Source organism: Anomaloglossus baeobatrachus, chromosome 5, assembly GCF_048569485.1.
Source record: "Anomaloglossus baeobatrachus isolate aAnoBae1 chromosome 5, aAnoBae1.hap1, whole genome shotgun sequence".
Taxonomy (NCBI): Eukaryota; Metazoa; Chordata; class Amphibia; order Anura; family Aromobatidae; genus Anomaloglossus; species Anomaloglossus baeobatrachus.
This window is the reverse complement of record NC_134357.1, coordinates 528719343-528734813: the sequence shown is the minus strand read 5'-3', so window position 1 is coordinate 528734813 and position 15471 is coordinate 528719343. Positions and strand designations below refer to the sequence as shown.

The 15471-nt window shown below is 49.1% G+C and overlaps 1 protein-coding gene across 1 annotated transcript in view; it reads right to left on the bottom strand.

Annotated features, from left to right (window-relative positions):
* LOC142312157 (uncharacterized) overlaps positions 1 to 13702 on the bottom strand; it is a 228838-nt gene extending 215136 nt beyond the window's left edge. The window contains exons 1-5 of the mRNA XM_075351059.1: positions 13595 to 13702; positions 13286 to 13465; positions 12911 to 13034; positions 12730 to 12827; positions 4905 to 4995 (exon numbers count right to left, since the gene is read on the bottom strand). Coding sequence (XP_075207174.1) covers positions 4905 to 4995; positions 12730 to 12827; positions 12911 to 13034; positions 13286 to 13465; positions 13595 to 13672 — 571 coding nt within the window. The 5' untranslated portion in view covers positions 13673 to 13702. The remainder of the gene's footprint in view (positions 1 to 4904; positions 4996 to 12729; positions 12828 to 12910; positions 13035 to 13285; positions 13466 to 13594) is intronic.
* Positions 13703 to 15471: the final 1769 nt, after the last annotated feature.

Below are 15471 nucleotides of genomic sequence, written 5' to 3'. Positions count from 1 at the left end.
TGGGAATTCCTTCAAGACTGTTGAAAGACCATTTCCGGTGACTACCTCTTGAGGCCTATCAAGAGAATGCCAAGAGTGTGCAAAGCAGTAATCAAAGCAAAAGGTGGCTACTTTGAAGAACCTAGAATATAAGACATATTTTCAGTTGTTTCACACTTTTTTGTTAGGTATTTAATTCCACATATGTTAATTCATAGTTTTGATGCCTTCAATGTGAATCTACAATTTTCAGAGTCATGAAAATAATAAAAACTCCTTGAATGAGGTGTGTCCAAACTTTTGGTCTGTACTGTATGTATTTTTCAAAAAAATATTTTTACACTTTTTTTTTCACTTAGTCCCTATATGGGACATTACTTGCATTGCAATACATTATACTTTCAGTTTCATAATGACACAAGCACCTGGGATCATGGTCCTGGCATGATCCCAAGTGCTTGCCATAGCTTGGATGATTCAGAGATCGTTATGATGACCTCAAGTCACCCTGGCAATGATCGGACCCTCACGATTACATCGCGGGGGCAGTGATCGGAGAGTATAAGGAGCGAGATCCCTCTCCCAATCCCCTAAATGCTGCGCTTGATATCGATTGCTGCATTTAGCGGGTTAAATGGCCAGGGACGGTCCCTGCTCTGTCCCTGGCTGTAAGAACCAGGACTAAGCTGTCAGGAAGCAAAGAAAAAGTACAATGTGTCACGGAAAAGAAAAAACAACCTTAGCAGATTTGAGAAATAGGGAAGTTAGGACTAGAGATGAGCGATGTTCGAATCGAACCGTTCGCCAATTTCAAATTCGAGTTGTTTTGGGCGGTGTTCGAGTCGTTCAACGAACTCGAACGATTTGCTTCATGTTCGACAGTTCGAGTTACCGTCCGATAACGGTTCGATCACCAAAAGCGTGGCTTTTCACAGTAAGGCTATGTGCGCACGTTGCATATTTGCATGCATCCTGGGTCCCCAGCAAAATCCCTCTCTCTTTCCTACTCACCGATCAGCTGCACAGCTGTCACAAAGCTCCGGCGGCTTTTCCTCTTTTGAAAATGGCTGCCGATCATTATTCAATCTGGCATTCCCTGCTTTCCCCGCCCACCGGTGCCCATGATTGGTTGTAGTCAGACACGCCCCCATGATGAGTGACAGCTGTCTCACTGCAACCAATCACAGCCGCCGGCAGGCGGGTCTATATTGTGCAGTAAAATAAATAAATAATAAAAAAAAACAAAAAACCTGCGGTTCCCCCCAATTTTGGTACCAGCCAAGATAAAGCCACATGGCTGGAGGCTGGTATTGTCAGGATGGGGAGCACCACGTTATGGGGAGCCCACCACCCTAACATTATCAGCCAGCAGACGCCCGGAATTGCCGCATCCATTAGATGCAACAGTCTTGGGACTCTACCCGGCTCATCCCGAATTGCCCTGGTGCGGTGGCAATCGGGGTAATAAAGTTAGGTTAATCATGACAGGCGTCTCCCCGAGATACCTTCCATGATTAACCTGTAAGTGAAAGTAAATAAAAACACACAAAAAAAAATCCTTTATTTGGAATAAAAGACAAAAAAAACCCTCCTCATTTACCTCTTTATTAATCCCCAAACACCCATCCAGGTCCGAAGTAATCCACACGACGCTTTCAGCTTTGCTACATGAAGCTGACAGGGAGCGCCGTAAAACACGAGCGCTCTGTGTCAGCTCCACGCAGCAACTGAAGTGAGCCGCGCTGTCACCGGAGACTTCACTCAGGTAGTGCCTGCGTGTGTGTGGGGATCATGATGTGGGCAGTAGTGCCGGTGTGTGTGCAAAAATGATGATGAGTGCAGTAGTGCCTGCATGTGTGCGGGGATGATGATGTGTGCAGAAGTGCCGGGGTGTGTGCGAGGATGATGTTGAGTGCGGTAGTGCCGGAGTGTGTGCGGGGATGATGATGTGTGCACTAGTGCCGGGGTGTGTGCGAGGATGATGATGAGTGCGGTAGTTCCGGGGATGATGATGTGTGCGGTAGTGTCGGGGGTGTGTGCGGGGATGATGATGGGGGCGGTAGTGACGGGGTGTGTGTGGTGATGAAGATGAGTGCGGTAGTGTCAGGATGTGTGCGGGGATGATGATGTGTGCACTAGTGCCGGGGTGTGTGCGAGGATGATGATGAGTGCGGTAGTTCCGGGGATGATGATGTGTGCGGTAGTGTCGGGGGTGTGTGCGGGGATGATGATGGGGGCGGTAGTGACGGGGTGTGTGTGGTGATGAAGATGAGTGCGGTAGTGTCAGGGTGTGTGCGGGGATGATGATGTGTGCAGTAGTGTCGGGGTGTGTGCGGTGTTGATGAGTGCGGTAGTGTCGGGGTGTGTGCGGGGATGATGATGGGGGCAGTAGTGCCTGCGTGTGTCTCTCTCTCTCACTCTCTCTTCCCTCTTCTCTCTCTCCTCTCTCTCCTCTCTGTTCTCTCTCTCTCTCTCAGACCTAGCGATGATCAGCTGATGCGGTCACCTGACGGAATCAGCTCAACACTATAAGTCAAGCGGTGAGGCCGGCTTTTTACCGCCCGGCTAAACTATCTGCTGATGCCGTCGGACAGGTGTCTGCACAGAAGTGTGTAGTTTTGCCTTCCAGCAAACCGATCAGATGATATTGGATCTGGATTGGACGGCGCGGGACCCTTGACCCAGGATTACTGCGGAGTGGGGTTCTTTATTTCAAGAAAGATGGAGTCACTATTTGTATTGTTTTATTTCTAATAAAAATATTTTTCTATGTGTTGTGTTTTTTTATCTGTACTAGAAATTCATGGTGGCCATGTCTAATATTGGCGTGACACCATGAATTTCGGGCTTAGGGCCAGTTGATAATATACAGCTAGCCCTAACCCCATTATTACCCAGTGAGCCACCCGTCACCAGGGCAGCTGGAAGAGTTGAATACAGTGCCAGAAGATGGCGCTTCTATGAAAGCGCCATTTTCTGGGGCGGCTGCGGACTGCAATTTGCAGTGGGGGTGCCCAGAAAGCTTGGGCACCCTGCGCTGCAGATTCCAATCCTCAGCTGCCTAGTTGTACCTGGCTGGACACAAAAATTGGGCAAAGCCCACGTCATTTTTTTTTAAAATTATTTCATGAAATTCGTGAAATAATTAAAAAAAAAAAAAAAAAAAGGGCTTCCCTATATTTTTTGGTTCCCAGCTGGGTGCAAATAGGCACCTGGGGGTTGGGGGCAGCCCATAGGTGCCTGCTGAGCCTTTGAGTTCTGAAGCTGCTGTCTGTCTGTATGGAGAGCAGACAGCAGCTGCAGAACTACAAGGCTCAGCATCCTCCATCCAGGACTGTATGCTGGAGGGAGAGACAGGGGGAGCAGAACTACAAGGCTCATCATGCTCCATTCACTAGTGTATGCAGAAGAGCAGACAGCAGCTGCAGAACTACAAGGCTCAGCATAAACCATCCAGAACTGTATGCAGGAGTTGTTTGCCCCCAAAAAATGACGGGCTTCGCCATATTTTTGTATGCTAGCCAGGTACACAGGCACCTGCGGGCTGCCCCCAACCCCCAGCTGCCTATTTGTACCTGGCTAAGAACCAAAAATATAGGGAAGCCCTTTTTTTTTTTTAATTATTTCACAAATTTCATGAAATAATAAAAAAAAAAATGACGTGGCCTTCGCCCAATTTTTGTGTCCAGCCAGGTACAACAAGGCAGCTGGGGATTGGAATCCGCAGCACAGGTTGGCCCGAGCTTTCTGGGCCCCTCCGCTGCAAATTGCAGTCCGCAGCCGTCCCAGAAAATGGCGCTTTCATAGAAGCGCCATCTTCTGGCGCTGTATTTAACTCTTCCAGCGGCCCTGATGCCCAGTGGCTCGCTGGGTAATAAGGGTTAATACTAGCTTTGTTTTACTAGCTAGTATTAAGTCAGAGATTCTTAATGTCAGGCAAGTTTGACCCAGCCATTAAGAATCTCCAATAAAGGGTTAAAAAAGACACCACACAGAGAAAAAAAACTTTATTAGAAATAAATACACAGACAAACTTAGAGACTACATGTTTATTACTCCCTCTCACCCCTATACGATCCTGGTCTTCTGTCTTCTTTCTCCTTCAACCCATGCAGCTCTGCTACATCAGACAGCACTGCATGGGAGGAAGAACGCTGCTGCTCCCCGGCAAGTCTAATCACTCAATGAGTGAGCAGAGGCTGTGGGTTGGTAGGCGATGACGTCACAATAGTAACCTGACAGGCGGGTTACTATAGCAACGGTGATCTCCGATCACCTGATTCCCAGCGCCGCTATTCACCAGCTGTGGCATCCAGTCCCTGCATGTGGGCTAACTCTGTAAAGAGCGCCGACATGCAGGGACGGGGAGCCGACCATGTGCCAGAGCATCTCACCGGTACACGGAGATGCTCAAACGAGCACCACGTACCGGAGAGATGCACTGACAGGACCTAGCATGACATCATAGCCATGTGAGCAGTCTGTAGCCAATGAGATAATACACACGTGACTGGTCACATGCTATGACGTCACGGAAGGTCCTATCAGTGCTGGTTACCGGGAGGATGCAGCGATGATTGGAAGGAGAAGTGGCGGGAGACAGACTGCAGGACGCGTCGCGGGGACCTGTAAGTATAACGGCAATGTTTATTAACTGTATGTGTATATGTATAATGTGTTTGTGTTTTCCTGCCATTGTCTTCAATGGGGTTCGAAGGTGTTCGTCGAACGTTCGCCAAACACACCCGCCGTTCGACAAACCGAACTCGAACACTAGGGGGCTTGCTCATCTCTAGTTAGGACCACCAAAACTGACTGCACTGGGAAGAGGTTAAATCAGAATATCTTGGCATCACCGATAAGCAACTACAGCCAGTGTATAATAAGGACCTGTGACTTATCGACATTAAGTGGTTCCTCCTCACCTGGGTATCCATATGTTGGAATCTCCTCTTTACACTGCTCATGACCCCTCACATATGTCTCTGTAGTATTATTATGAGTCAGATCTTCACCCTGAAACAAATATGGTAAAAGTCACAGACAGATGGAGAAGTTGCATTTATGATCAGCTCTAATCCTGCCATCTCCACCATTCTCATTATACAAGTATAAAACATATACCGTATTTTTCGCTTTATAAAACGCACTTTTGTTCCCCCAAATTTTGGGCAGGTGAATGCTGTGGGCTGTAGCGTTAGATCTCCTGCTCCCGCTCATATAATATGCACAGCCGCTGTCCATCTCCGGTGGTGCTGAAATCGCACCGCAGTGACGGGCTGGGGGAGCGGTGCATATTATTTGTCCCTGCAACCCCCTGTGATGGCACATGCCCCCCCCTGTGTTAGATATGGCCCCCATGCTGCTGTAATGGGATCAACAATTCAGACTGCATCATTAATGTAGAAATGGATTTGAATACTGTTTCAGCAATTGCCCACAAGGGGGCAGTGTCAGACTGTGCAATCACAAACACAGAGCTGGGAAATCCCCTACTGCAGCTTGTGTGTGAAAACCAGGAAGAAAAAAAAGTGCAGGAAGGTTGTTCAGCTCCAGAGCTCAGCCAGAGGAGAGCTGCGTGTGGTCTCCCTGAACAGAGGGCTCTTTTGCCACCGGAGTCTTGGAGAAATCACCCTGTGGAAGTGGTTTCTGCCATTCCCGGTCTGCAGGACTTTGTTTTCACCAAGGATCTAACCGGACTGCAGAGCATCGCAACCAGAGTGTAAGTGCAGGGGCCGTGACCTCCCTTCTTCTGCCCGGTGTGCCCCGGGACTAAAAGACTGATTAGAATCCGTTACCAGCGGGGGAAGATCAAAGGAAAAGACCGAGGAGCTGCATCCCTTAAGCGCTGCACCGGGACCCAGCATCGTGAGACTCCAGGCCTGCGACGTGGGAGCGGCATCTTCTTCTGGGATAGACTGGTACGTGATTGTAGGGAAAGTTAGGGAAAGTTGCCGCCATTTCTTTGTTGTTGTTTTTCCTTTCTTCTTGCTGCGTACCCGGAAGGAGTGAAAATCCAGGGACTCCACTATACTCATGTGCGCAGATAGTTCGGTTGATTGTATTATAAATATGTTTCCTAGTAAAGAAATGTTACTACCGGTAAAATCTGAGCATGGGGATTTTGTTGGAATAGAGCATACACACACACCCGCGGCCCTACCACCGGTCGCTTCATGTGGCGTAGTCGGCAGGATGTGTGACCAACAAAATCATCCCCCGGTAGTAACTTATAACCGGACAGCTCCTCCGCCGTCTATTGTCAATCAGGTGAGGAAGTTTGACGGACGGAACTATCCTGTAACTGAATGGACTGAACAACTTAAGATAGTGGGGGAAATGTATAACACTGATCCTAAGACCTTAGCAGAAATGGCCATGCTAACATTAGAAGGGGAAGCGTGGACGACAGTCAGGCTGGAGACGGTTAGGGGCCAGCGTACGTTGGATGACTTGGTGCGGGTGCTGGAGAACACCTATGGGCCGACCACATATGCGGGAACATTGCGCTATATGTTCTTCCGGCGTACTCAACTCGAGTCGGAGGACATTCCTCAATATGCAAATGCCCTTCAAGTGCTACTAGAACAAATCGGTAGAAACGAAGAACAGATAGCTAGTATGGGTACCCGTGACCTGGTGTTGAGAGATCAGTTCGTGACCGGATTGAGAGACCCGTACCTTAACCGCTCATTGCAAGATCTACTCCGGATAAATCCGGCCTTTACGTTCGCTGAGGCCAAACAAGAAGCTATAGAACGTTCAAGGGGACCTGTCGTGGAGACACAGACATATACCGCGGCTTGCAGGTCCATATCTGGTATCGGGACTCCGAACAGCAACACGGAAGAACTGAAACAGATGGTGGCAGAGTTGCAGAAACAGGTGTTACAGCTCACCTTAGACCAACAGGCGGGCCGGCAAGCGAGACAACAACCCAGCCGGCCGATGGGAAGATGCTGGACATGCGGCGATCCCCGCCATAGAGCCAACCGTTGCCCCCAGAACTTTCAAGCTCCTCCACAGTCCGATCTACCAGAACCAGCAAGTCATGTCCCACATCAGTGGCCGCCTTTAAACTAGACGCCCCTGCCAAAGAGGCTCACTCGGCAGGGGATGCCAAAGAGAGGGGTGTAGGAAAACAGAGCCAGCCACGGAACAAACTTGCATCAAATAGCCCCACCCTGGAAGTATTCCTGGAAGGGATCGCCGTACAAGGGTTAATGGATACTGGGTCTCAGGTATCCACCATCTCCGAGCAGTTCTACGAAGAATGTCTAAAGCCGCGGGTTGCCTATGACCCTGATACCGCCATCAAGATCAAAGCAGCCAATAATCTACCCATTCCGGTGACGGGAGTTGCCTGGATGAACACCGAAATCTGTGGCCAAGATCTCGGGAAGAGAGGGATAATCGTGGTCAGGGAAGGCTTTGGATCAGAAACGCCCATGATTATTGGGATGAACATCTTGAAAGACCTGAATCTGGTGTTGTTTACCAAGAAGGGGCCCAAGTACTGGCAAGAAGTGACTGCACATAGGGCCACCCGCCGTGCCTTTCAGCAAGTGGTCCGGACCTGCAACCTCCAGCGAATGACAGAAGAACAACTGCCGCTGGCCACGGTCACCGTACCCCGCCATACTAGGATCACCTTACCAGCTGGGAAAGAGACAGTTATCTCACTACCCCTTAGCACAATGAGACAGCTTGAAGGCGTGGAGGTGCTGATTGAGCCGCGCTCCCCGAAGGAAGGGAAGCTGAATCCACTAGTCGCTCGAACTCTAGCAGTAGTGAGAAAGGGAAGAATTCCTGTCAGGCTGGGCAACACGGCTAACGTGAGCGTTGACCTAGAAGCCGGGACACAGCTCGCCCGAGTCTACGCTCTAACCGAAGAGGTGAACCCTATGAGCCCCCTCCAGTTTGTACCGTCTACAGAGGGAGATTGGACAGTGACGGTCTCTGCCATGGCCGCTGTCGCGGGTGACACCAACGCGGGGCGAGAACTACGAGAGAAGTGTCAGTTGGACGTATCCCAATACTCCAAACGGGAGGTGTCCCAGGTGGAAGAGCTACTTCAAGAGCATCAGGCGTCCTTTGCCCGGCATGACACCGACTTTGGGTGCACCACCAGTATCAAGCACGAAATCCCCACCGGTGACACTGCTCCTATCCGTGAAAGGTACCGCCAAATTCCTCCCCAGCAATACCAAGAAGTGAAAAATCTCCTGAATTCCATGTTACACGCGGGAGTGGTACGAGAAAGCCAGAGCCCCTGGGCGGCTCCGGTAGTGTTAGTCAAGAAGAAGGACGGATCCCTGAGATTCTGTGTGGACTACCGCCGTTTGAATGCTTGCACCATCCGGGACTCGTACCCTTTGCCAAGGATCGAAGAATCCCTGACAGCCCTGAGGAAAGCCAAATACTTCTCTTCGTTGGATCTGGCCAGCGGATATTGGCAGGTACCTATGCATGAGAAAGATAGAGAGAAGACTGCTTTCATCTTACCCATGGGCCTGTACGAGTTCGACCGGATGCCCTTTGGTCTGAACAACGCGCCGGGGACTTTCCAGCGGCTGATGGAGCGCTGCTTGGGAGACTTCAACTTCGACTTCACCCTCATCTACCTGGACGACATTGTAGTCTATTCGGCCACATTTGAAGAACACCTGCAGCAGCTGGGCCGTGTGTTCAGTAGGTTGAGAGAACATGGCCTGAAGTTGAAACCCAGCAAGTGCCGTCTTCTGCAGCCCGAGATCAATTACCTGGGCCACCGGATCTCAGCCGAAGGTGTCCAGCCATCTTCAGAGAAGATAGCCGCCGTACGGGATTGGCCGCAGCCCACAAACGTCAAGGAGGTCAGGGCTTTCCTGGGGTTGGCCGGCTACTACCGCCGGTTCGTCAAAAACTTCGCCCGACTTGCTGCACCCTTGCATGACCTGCTTCGAGGGACCACCAACAGCCCCAGAGGACGACCCATCAGCTGGGGACCCAGCCAGGAAGAGTCCTTCCAAGCCCTAAAGGGTGTCTTAACGTCTCCCCCCATCCTGGCATATGCGGACTACAACCTGCCCTTTCAACTACACACCGATGCCAGTCTACAGGGTCTAGGGGCAGTACTCTCACAGGTACAAGAAGGCAAGGAACGGGTCATAGCCTATGCCAGTCGGTCCCTACATGAGGGCGAGAAGAACCCCACCAATTATAGCTCGTTCCGGCTGGAGCTGTTGGCCCTAACGTGGGCTATGGCGGAGAAATTTGCAGGGTACCTCACGGGGACCGAAGTACTAGTCCTGACCGATAACAACCCGTTGGCCCACTTAGAAAATGCGAAGCTCGGAGTCATGGAGCAGCGTTGGATGGCTCGGCTCTCCAAGTTCAATTACAAGATCAAATATAGGACTGGAGCTGAGAATCAAAATGCGGACAGCCTGTCTAGAGTGTCATACCCCTTACTCAACCGAGACCGGGATGAAGAATTAGAAGGGGACGAGACGCCTGACTTTGCAAAGCTCGCCCAACAGATGGTGGATTACCGCCAGTTCGTTGTGGGCGAAGCTGGAACTCCAGTGGGAGTCGCCTTGCCACCCCAGGAGTGGTGCAGGATCCAGGACCAGAACCCTGAATGGGCTCTACTCAAACAATGGGTGAAGCGGCAGCAGAAGCCTCCCGCCGATATACGGGCACGACTGTCTACCGGGACCTTGACCCTGCTCAGTCAGTGGGACCGGCTGATTCTGAGAGAAGGAGTGCTATACCGGAAGGTTCTCTTGTCGCACATGCTGGAGGAATGCACACAAGTTGTGGTGCCTGATCAATTGGCCCGTGAGATGGTGGCCCAAGCCCACAAAAGGAATGGACACTTCGGAATAGACAAGACCTTTCGGTGGATTCAACAGTCCATCTATTGTCCGGGGCTCCGCAAGCTGGTTGAAGACGTCTGCCAGACCTGTCGCACCTGCGAACTACACAAGTCCCCTGAGCAGCGTGCACCTGTTCAGACAATTAAAACATCCAGGCCCCTTGAGCTGTTGATGGTGGACTATCTGCTGATTGGGACGGCGAGCAGTGGCTATCAGTACTGTCTAGTCATGGTGGATCACTTCACAAAATTCGCTGTCGCTGTCGCTACCAAAGACCAGACGGCTGAATCGGCTGCTCGGGCCATCTGTCGACAGTTCATCCACGTCTACGGGTGCCCGGAGAGGTTGCACTCCGACCAGGGGGCTTGTTTCGAAGGCCGAGTCATTGAAGAGCTGCATCGGATGTATGGGATCCAGAAGTCGAGGACCACTCCTTACCACCCACAAGGGAACGGTGCATGTGAACGCTTCAACCGGACCCTACTCCAGCTGATCCGCACCTTGGCCGATGATAAGAAAGACCAATGGCCCCAATTCCTTCCTGATCTAGTATGGGCCTACAACAACCAGGTCCACTCTGTGACTGGCTACAATCCACACACCCTTCTCTTTGGCCGCCCCGGAAAAGGGGTCCATGACCTGAACCTATTCCGCCCTGGAGATGATGTCTGCCATAACTACCCCTCCTGGCTAAATGCTCACCGACAGAAGATGGAGACTGTACACCGGCTGGTGAGCCAACAAATCCGGGGCCAGATACATGCTGACCCACTCCCCGTGCAAGAGCAGCCCTTGAAGTTGGGACAGCTAGTCCTGCTCCGTATCAAGAAGCCCCAAGGGAAACTTCGAGCCAAGTGGGAGACTGAGGTCTACCGGGTAATCGAACGCCCCTACCCCAACGGGCATGTATACCGAGTGCGGGGTGAAGACAGTCGCAGCATCCGCACTGTGCACTGAAATATGTTGCGACCCTGCCGATCCCAGCCTGACTCCCCTACCACAGTACCCGGAGGGGGTGACGCTACCAACACGACTGACGTCACGGACGTTTCCCAGCATAGTGATCACATTGACTCTGAGATCGGTGACCCACCTACACAACCCAGTTCTTCCCCCGGAGTGCTGACTGAAGTGGGGCGTAAAGACAGTGACAGGGAGGGGAACAACCGACCCTTGAGACGCACTGACCGCACCACTGCTGGGATCCCGCCCGGGCGGTCTTACAGGGACCAGTATGTATGGCCCACTTCTCAACCAACCCCTGTGACATCTGCAGTCATCGCTGCCTGGGAACCGACGGTAGTTGACAGGGACTGCCAACCTTTAAGTGGGGGGGTATGTAATGGGATCAACAATTCAGACTGCATCATTAATGTAGAAATGGATTTGAATACTGTTTCAGCAATTGCCCACAAGGGGGCAGTGTCAGACTGTGCAATCACAAACACAGAGCTGGGAAATCCCCTACTGCAGCTTGTGTGTGAAAACCAGGAAGAAAAAAAAGTGCGGGAAGGTTGTTCAGCTCCAGAGCTCAGCCAGAGGAGAGCTGCGTGTGGTCTCCCTGAACAGAGGGCTCTTTTGCCACCGGAGTCTTGGAGAAATCACCCTGTGGAAGTGGTTTCTGCCATTCCCGGTCTGCAGGACTTTGTTTTCACCAAGGATCTAACCGGACTGCAGAGCATCGCAACCAGAGTGTAAGTGCAGGGGCCGTGACCTCCCTTCTTCTGCCCGGTGTGCCCCGGGACTAAAAGACTGATTAGAATCCGTTACCAGCGGGGGAAGATCAAAGGAAAAGACCGAGGAGCTGCATCCCTTCAGCGCTGCACCGGGACCCAGCATCGTGAGACTCCAGGCCTGCGACGTGGGAGCGGCATCTTCTTCTGGGATAGACTGGTACGTGATTGTAGGGAAAGTTAGGGAAAGTTGCCGCCATTTCTTTGTTGTTGTTTTTCCTTTCTTCTTGCTGCGTACCCGGAAGGAGTGAAAATCCAGGGACTCCACTATACTCATGTGCGCAGATAGTTCGGTTGATTGTATTATAAATATGTTTCCTAGTAAAGAAATGTGACTACCGGTAAAATCTGAGTATGGGGATTTTGTTGGAATAGAGCATACACACACACCCGTGGCCCTACCACCGGTCGCTTCACTGCTACTCATACTAAAATAAAAAAGCTTTACTTGCCCCCTCCAGCGTTTCTCCCTGGTGTCCCTGCTTCCACTGTGATCAGGCACGCAGAGATCTCAGTCTGCTGTGCCGATCACATGACCGCACTGAGAACCAGGAAGTAAGGAAGAGAAGCACGGAGGGAGACAGGAGGGAGCTCAGCGCTGGAGGAGGTAAGGAAAGAGTGTTTTATTTTACTATGGGCAGCAGCCTGGGGGCGATATCTAACACAGGGGGACTTGTGCAATCTATAGGGGCCATGGGCAGCACTATGGGGGTGATATCTAACACAGGGGGACTTGTGCGATCTATAGGGGCCATGGGCAGCACTATGGGGGTGATATCTAACACAGGGGGACTTGTGCGATCTATAGGGGCCATGGGCAGCACAGGGGAACGTGTGCCATCACAAGGGGGCTATATTCAATATAAGGGGGCCATATCCAGATTAAGGGGGGCTAATTTTAGGATGGGGGCTATGAGGGACATATACCCTATATGATTTGTTAGAGGGGCACTGGCATTATAAGATGGACCCCATTTAACATTAAAAAAAATAATTCTCTTTTCCTTCACCAAATTTGGGGGTGCGTCTTATAAGCAGGTGCGTCTTATAAAGCGAAAAATACGGTAATACTGGTAGATAAAACAAGACTGAGCCCAAGACCTGCACAGCCATCTACACATCATAGGGAGATTTCATGACACCTTTTCTCCATCTACCTGATGATCCTCAGGAACACTGGGATTTTCTTGTTTACAGTCCTGTGGAAGAAGAGGACGGGGACATCTCTCTGGTGTTGTCCTCTTATTGCATAAAACTGGAGGAAACACATACAGGGACTGAATTCATTCCTTACATACAGATAAATATAGGCAGTGTGTATTCAGTCCTGTCTATTACCTGGTGATGTGAGGGGCTGGGGATCCTCCATCATGACATCCTTGTACAGATCTTTGTGCCCTTCTAAATACTCCCACTCCTCCATAGAGAAATAGACAGTGATATCCTGACACCTTATAGGAACCTGACAAATACAATGATACCGTCATCCCCCAATCCCTTCATAGTGTTAAGGCCACTTTACACACAGAGATAAATCTGTGGCAGATCTGTAGTTGCAGTAAAATTGTGGACAATCAGTGCCAGGTTTGTGGCTGTGTACAAATGGAACAATATGTCCATGATTTCACTGCAACCACAGATCTGCCAAAGATTTATCTCTGTGTGTAAAGTGGCCTTTACTTTAAAATGTACCAGCATTCCCAGCAGTGTCACCTCTCCAGTCAGCAGCTCAACCATCTTGTAGGTGAGTTCTAGGATCTTCTGGTCATTGATGTCCTCATGTGTCAGGGAGTGGGGTGAAGATCCCGTAATTGGGCTCAAGGGTCTTCCCCATCCGTCAAACACAGGGGCCTGAAAGCGCTCACTAGAGGTCTTCTTCACTACTGTGTAATCCTGGTTATGGAGAGACACATTAATAAATCTCACTAGAGACATTTCCAGAGTCCTCACCTCTCCAGTTCTGTCCATCTGTTATTCCCATAGATAAGAATGATGTAATGTGATGTCATCAGAATCTCTCACCTCTCCAGTAAGCCGGAAGAGGATCTCTAAGGTGAGATGTAATATCCTCTCCGCCATCTTGTCCCTGTCCGTATCCATCTTGGAAGGGTCAATTATCTCAGCAATCAAAAGATCATATGTTCAGGTCCTCTCAAGGAACTAATTAATATGGTAAAGAAAGCAAATAAATATAGTATAAGTTTATGTATGTGCACACAACGTCATTTTCAGGTGGATATTCTACAAGAAGCCACACAAAAAGAACATAGTGCACAGCAATGTATAAACAAGATTACTGTGCACACGTTCAGCCTTATGTCACTTCTTTTATCTGCTTCATGGTTCGGAAACTGCAAAGAGGTTAAAAGTAGTAACATGTTTATTCTTCATATAATCAAGGAAGGAAAGTCTGCTCACCCATTCATGGAACCATGCAATGGATTCAGTCAGTGCAAACCGGGCCTTTTTTATATGGAGATAATATTTCCTATAATTTTCCTCTAACAGGGATAACTGGCTGCATACTGTAGGATTTTACAAATGCGGGTTTTCAAAATGTATTTGTTGCCAGCATGCAGAGAAATCTGATTTTTTTTTGGTCGTCTGTTACATCAGAAACATATAAAATTAAAAGTTACATTAATTGTAAGTCAATTTGTAGTTTATTTGCTGACATTTGAACAATGTAATTTACAATATGTAGGATGTACCGTGGGCCCATTAAAAGTATGTATCTGCAGACATCTATCGGATGCCGCTAAGAAGTTGATGGTGAAATGTTCGGCAGCCACGAGACAGTTCTCGGAGGTACATAATGGGGATACAAGTATGTGTAATATTAAAGAAATAGAGAGGATTAAAATGCCTACCCGTGGAGGAGATCATAGGAGGATCCAATTTAATAGGGAGTCATGGTGGATTTACTGCCTACAGACCCAAGCTCTACAAGGACTCAATAAACGGCATGAGCTCATATATTATTATAATTGAATAGGTTGGCATTAGTGTTGAGCGAGTAGTTAGCTATTCGTACTCGCTATGCTTTTAGTTAGTACTGTCCACTACTTGCATATTTGTTACGAATAGCGGGCACAATGTAATTCAGTGGGAAATACTCGCTAAGTAGCGAGTAACCCGAAAGCCATACTATTCGCTACTCGCACGAAAAGTACAGCTTTCGTATTACTCGTTACTTAGCGAGTATTTCCCATTGACTTGCATTGTGCCCGCTACTCGTAACGAAGAAGCGAATAGCGGACAGCACTCGCTAACAGCATACTGAGTACGAATAGCTAACTACTCACTCAACACTAGTTGGCATATTTTTTCTTATGTATGTTTCTCTTGCTCATGATATATTTGTATATAAGAATATTTTGGATAGTCTGCATGTTCTTTATATATTCTGTGAATATGTTTTGAGACTTATGCAGGACCTGTTGGATCGAGATGATTGGCTGTCAATTGACATGTGACAGACAGGATATGAGATAAAATGCCAAGGACACATGTTTACTGCTATACAACAAATAAGGATAGATGATACGAAAGGCGTATGAGTGAACTTAGGAACCTTCTTGATCATTGTAGTTTGCCTTTTACTATGGATTGAAAGTGTTTAAAGATTTTTGAATAAAAAGTCTAATTTCATGGACACTGGATTTTTCCCTTTTTCTGGTTTGGATGTTTATTCTTCTGGTGCCTTTTGTTAGGAAGCCGCTTGTCATTGTACAAGAAAGGACAGAGAAAAGACACCAGCGGCGCTGAAAAAAATGACAGCAAAGCCACTAATAAAGCCTCTTCAGGCAAAAGACTTTCGGGGGTTTCTTGAAGCAGCTTGCCTAAAAACAAATTGGTGTGCATATACCCTAAATGCTTTAGTGAAGAAGACAACTTTG